Source organism: Arachis ipaensis, chromosome B10 (assembly GCF_000816755.2).
Source record: "Arachis ipaensis cultivar K30076 chromosome B10, Araip1.1, whole genome shotgun sequence".
Classification (NCBI taxonomy): Eukaryota; Viridiplantae; Streptophyta; class Magnoliopsida; order Fabales; family Fabaceae; genus Arachis; species Arachis ipaensis.
The window spans coordinates 32,910,841-32,915,114 of record NC_029794.2 but is presented as its reverse complement, the minus strand read 5'-3'; the positions used below and the strand labels follow the sequence as shown (position 1 = coordinate 32,915,114).

Below are 4,274 nucleotides of genomic sequence, written 5' to 3'. Positions count from 1 at the left end.
GTGCTAAAAGTTAGGGTGTTACAGATTTTATTTTATAAATTCGAATTTATGTGTTTTAGAATTTTCTATTTAGATTGTTATTTTAATTTTATTTTATTATAAATATTTTTGTAATATTAAACTTTTTTTTGTTCTTTGAAGGATTTTAATTTGTTGAAAAAATTGTTTTCGATAAATTTTTTTATTTTTTATTTAAAATGTTATTATTGATAAGTTAATATTAAAAATATAAAAGATAAGCATACTTAAAAAAAAACTATATTATGAGATCAAACAATTTTATAATTGTGGGTATTTGTCTACACGGGAGGCTGTGTGGAGAATTTTGACTTATGATATTCATTGGAGATGGCTTTCAGTGATGAGATTAATCTTTTATTTGCTTGGAAAGTAAAATATCATCTTTGAAGACGATGACAATCATGAAAAAATCATGGATTAAGAGAAAAGGGAAAGATACGATGTTCTTAGTATGATAGAGGCCAACAAAAAATTTGAAGCAAATCAAACTTTAACATATGCTGAGTTTCTAAAATAATTTATTTATGATAGAGAAGAAATAAAACGCCATCCACGCAAGAGAGAATATTCTATCAGAAGGTTAAATTGTGTTTCATCAGGTATAGGTGATATATACTATATGAGAATTTTGTTAATTATTCAAAAAAGTTGCAGAACATATAAATCTATTAGGACAGTTAATGGGATTACATATCCTAACTTCCAAGATGCTTTCTATTTTATGAAATTATTGTGTGATGATAGAAAATTTATTGCAACTATTAATGAGGTCTGGTTATTAATTGAAAAAAGGTTTACTTACTCTGTTGGTTTCTAATAGTTTTGTGAAATTTTCAGTTAGGTCCCTATACTTTTTTTCTTTTTAATTGGGTCTCTACACCAAAATTTTTTTTTAAAAATTATATCTCACTAAAAATTTATTAAATAAATTATAACTCAATTAAAATTCGAAATATTATTTAAATCGACAATCTTGTTAACAACGGGTAGTTAGAAAAAAGGATAACCGTGTACCTAGTGGACAATTCATTTTTCGTATTATTTGAAATGGACTGTTTATCTTTCCTATTATTTAAAGTCGTCCATCTTTCCTATTATTTGGTGAAGGTTGTGGTAGGCTTAGAGAAGGGGGGTTGAATCTATGCCTTCCTTTTAATTACTGTTGTTACCCTTTTTGAACAGAATCGCAATTGTGATTCTGTTTTAACTTAGCAGCAGAAATTTATGAGACAATTTATTTTTGTCTCATGAATATCAGAAAACAGAACACAGCAGAGAAGAGAAAAGCTAACACCAGCATGTATCCTGGTTCGGTTGCCTTGTGCTATGCAACCTACATCCAGTCTCCTCCACAACTATGGAAGAATTTCACTATAGTAAACAGTATTACACACACCAATAACACAGGATTGACCCAATCCTTTCACACACAAGTTTTAACCTAACTTGACATTGGCTATGCTAATACCTAACTATACCTCTTAGTGCTAACCCAACTAAGAAAGGGATACCTCACAGGTACAAGATACAAGATATGAACACACCTAAAGAAATCTGAAAATTACTCTAGGCTTTTCTCTCAAGTGTTTCACTCAGCCTTTTTCCACTCATGGCTTTTACTTGAGTTTTCTCACAATGCCTTTTCTCACTAGAAATTACAGAATGATAAACATTGAAAAGAACATTACAATCAGTAAAATATGAAGGAGATTGACTTCATCAACAGCCTCTGTGCTATGCGAAAAATCATATTAGCAAGCCTCTGATTCAGTTCTTCATACTGGCGGAATGCACCTTTGATTAGGTTACACTGTCCAGTTAGTTGAACTTCTTCAAAGAGCTCTCTCAGAACAATAACCTCTATTCACTGGTTTTCTCTCCTTGGTTTCTGAATGAACAGCAAACTTCTTATATCTCCTTGCATGTGGCTGAGTTCTTCTTTCAAGGTCAACACCTTGAGCCTTGAACTTCACCAACCCGTTTTATTCCATTTGGGCTATTAACATTTGGTCTGCAACAATAAACAATTAGTTAATAGGTAGATATAATTAATCAACACTAATTATTTATTTTGCTCAAAAATAATGTTTGTCATCATTAATTAATTTAGTTAATTTCTTAACTCAACAATCTCCCCCTTGATGACAAACATGATTTAAGCAATAATCAAAAGGAAGTAAGATTGAGTTAGGTTTAGAAAACTCCCTTTGATTTTATGTTGCTCCCCCTGAATCTATGCTTTCCTCTTTGTCCCTGTTTCACATTGTACTTAAAGGAAGCACAATAAAGAGTTATGTACAATATATCTTGTACAAGGGATATCAAATGAGCAACATCACATAATCAGCCCAACATCAAGCTATTACCATCAGCAAACAGATACAACATGTGAGAAACAAGTATTAATGCAGCAAAAATAAGTAACAAGTACTAGGATCTACTATCCTATTCTATTGCTATTTTACTCCCCCTTTTGTCATCAACGGCGAATAAGAGCAACAAAAACAAAGTCTTGTATCCTGCAGAAAAGAGTTAGAGCATAGATCAAAGTACTAATTAAGCTGTCTAAAGAGCATCAATAGTAAGAGTTATTACAGTCATCCAAAAAGAAATAGTTCAGAAGTAGCAAAAGAAGCAGAAATCATGAGACAAAAAGAGAGCAGCAGCAGTTTTTATGAGACAAATCCTAGGCATCAGAACCATTCCCTTCCGAAACAGCATCCTCTTCAACATCAGTGGCAGCATCTTCATCATTTTGAAGGTTATTATTCAGCAGAGCAAGTTTTTGGCCAGTAGAGATGGAAGTCCCCTCAGTGGAAGGAGGAGAAGATTCATCAGGAATGAACTCTTCATCATCATCATCTAGAACCACTCTCTCAGATCGAGTAGGTCTTTTTTGTTGTTTCACTGCACCACCTCCCTTTAGATATGAATGTCTATTTTCATAATCCTCATTAGTTAAGTCAACACCAAAATGCTCAAATATGCAAGTTAGAAACATGCCATAAGAAAGTGCTTTGTCTTTTTCACTTCTAACAGAGTCAAACATGTATCTAACCATCAAATATGCAAATAAAATTTCAGTTTTGGTGAGAAGGGCATATAAAACAAGAGTATCAGTGTAGGAAACCCTTTGATATGAGCCGCTTTGAGGCAGAATAATATGATTGACTATTTGGTGCAGTTGAGCATGCTCATATTCTAGGGCTTTGTGAGTGGGTGTAATGGGTATAAGCACACGGCCCAACATCAGTGTACTTCAAGGAATCACTGATAGTTTCATTATTCAAGATAATGTCTCTGCCCTTAACATAAGAATGCACACTTCCTTCATGATAAGTCATGTTTGCATAAAACTCTTTGACCAACAATGGATAAACAGGTTTTTTGATATCAAAAAGGTGATTCCAGTCCAGAAAAATCAAGTTATCAACAAAAGGAAAACCTTTTCTTTTCAAAGATGGCAAATCAGCGAGAAAAGAGGGACATAGGGTACGATACTGGATAACCTTCTCATAAAAATCATTGTTCATGGCAGATTTGAATCTATAAGGGTTATAGTTCGAATGAGAAGTCAAAAAGTGAGCTTTGTGATCAAAAGGTCCAATGTCTGGTTCTTTAACATTCTGGAGAGGGACTTGAGTGTTACCTCGTTGAGATCGCATTGGAACCGACCTGGATTTTGGTTGTGTTGGTTCGGGTATGGGTTCCTCAGTCGCCTGACGTTTGCCTTTGGAGGAGCCAGGCTTTGCTGAACTTGGTTTTGAGGAGCCAGGCTTGGAAGGTGTGGCCTTTGGTGGTGGCGTCGGCTTGGCAGAGGCAGGAAACCTTGGAGTGTTTTTGGTCCGAGCCATGGGGTCACAGCGATGAGGAGAGGTAGGAGGAGAAGGAGAAGGGGTAAAGGTGCGGTCTTGAGAGCGAGTGGATGGCTTTGTGGGTAGCTTGAAAACTTTTTCACGAGGAGCCCTTTTTGCAATGGTTTTCTTCCTCATTTGGTTAGTTTCAATTTAAGAAGATGAAGGAGTAGTGAGGGTAGTGGTGAAAACCGAAGTGATGGAGAAGGAGTTATGGAGGGAAGAGAGGGAGTGTTGGTAACCGTACCCAAAAGCAAATTTCCAAAACCATGCAATTGCATCACCATTTGAAAAGACTTGAAAAGACATGACCTCATTCAAGAAAGATTTTATTTGATTTTAAAAATTAATTTTAAAATTTTGAAAAACAACAATATTAACCTGAAACACTTTTTGGGC

At 34.6% G+C, this 4,274-nt stretch overlaps 1 protein-coding gene across 1 annotated transcript; it reads right to left on the bottom strand.

Moving 5' to 3' along the window:
- Positions 2,708–4,013, bottom strand: LOC107620493 (proteoglycan 4-like). Its single transcript, XM_016322645.1, has 2 exons — positions 3,523–4,013; positions 2,708–2,957 (listed from the first exon to the last, which is right to left on the bottom strand). The coding sequence occupies exons 1-2, from the start codon at positions 4,011–4,013 to the stop codon at positions 2,708–2,710; spliced, it is 741 nt and encodes a 246-aa protein (XP_016178131.1).

Excerpts from the sequence above, each read along its gene's own strand:
- LOC107620493 (XM_016322645.1), bottom strand. The coding sequence starts at position 4,013 with ATGAGGAAGAAAACCATTGCAAAAAGGGCTCCTCGTGAAAAAGTTTTC. Across the intron at positions 2,958-3,522 it reads TTTTATGAGAAGGTTATCCA|ACATTCATATCTAAAGGGAG; the intron begins GTATCGTACCCT and ends TTATGAAAATAG.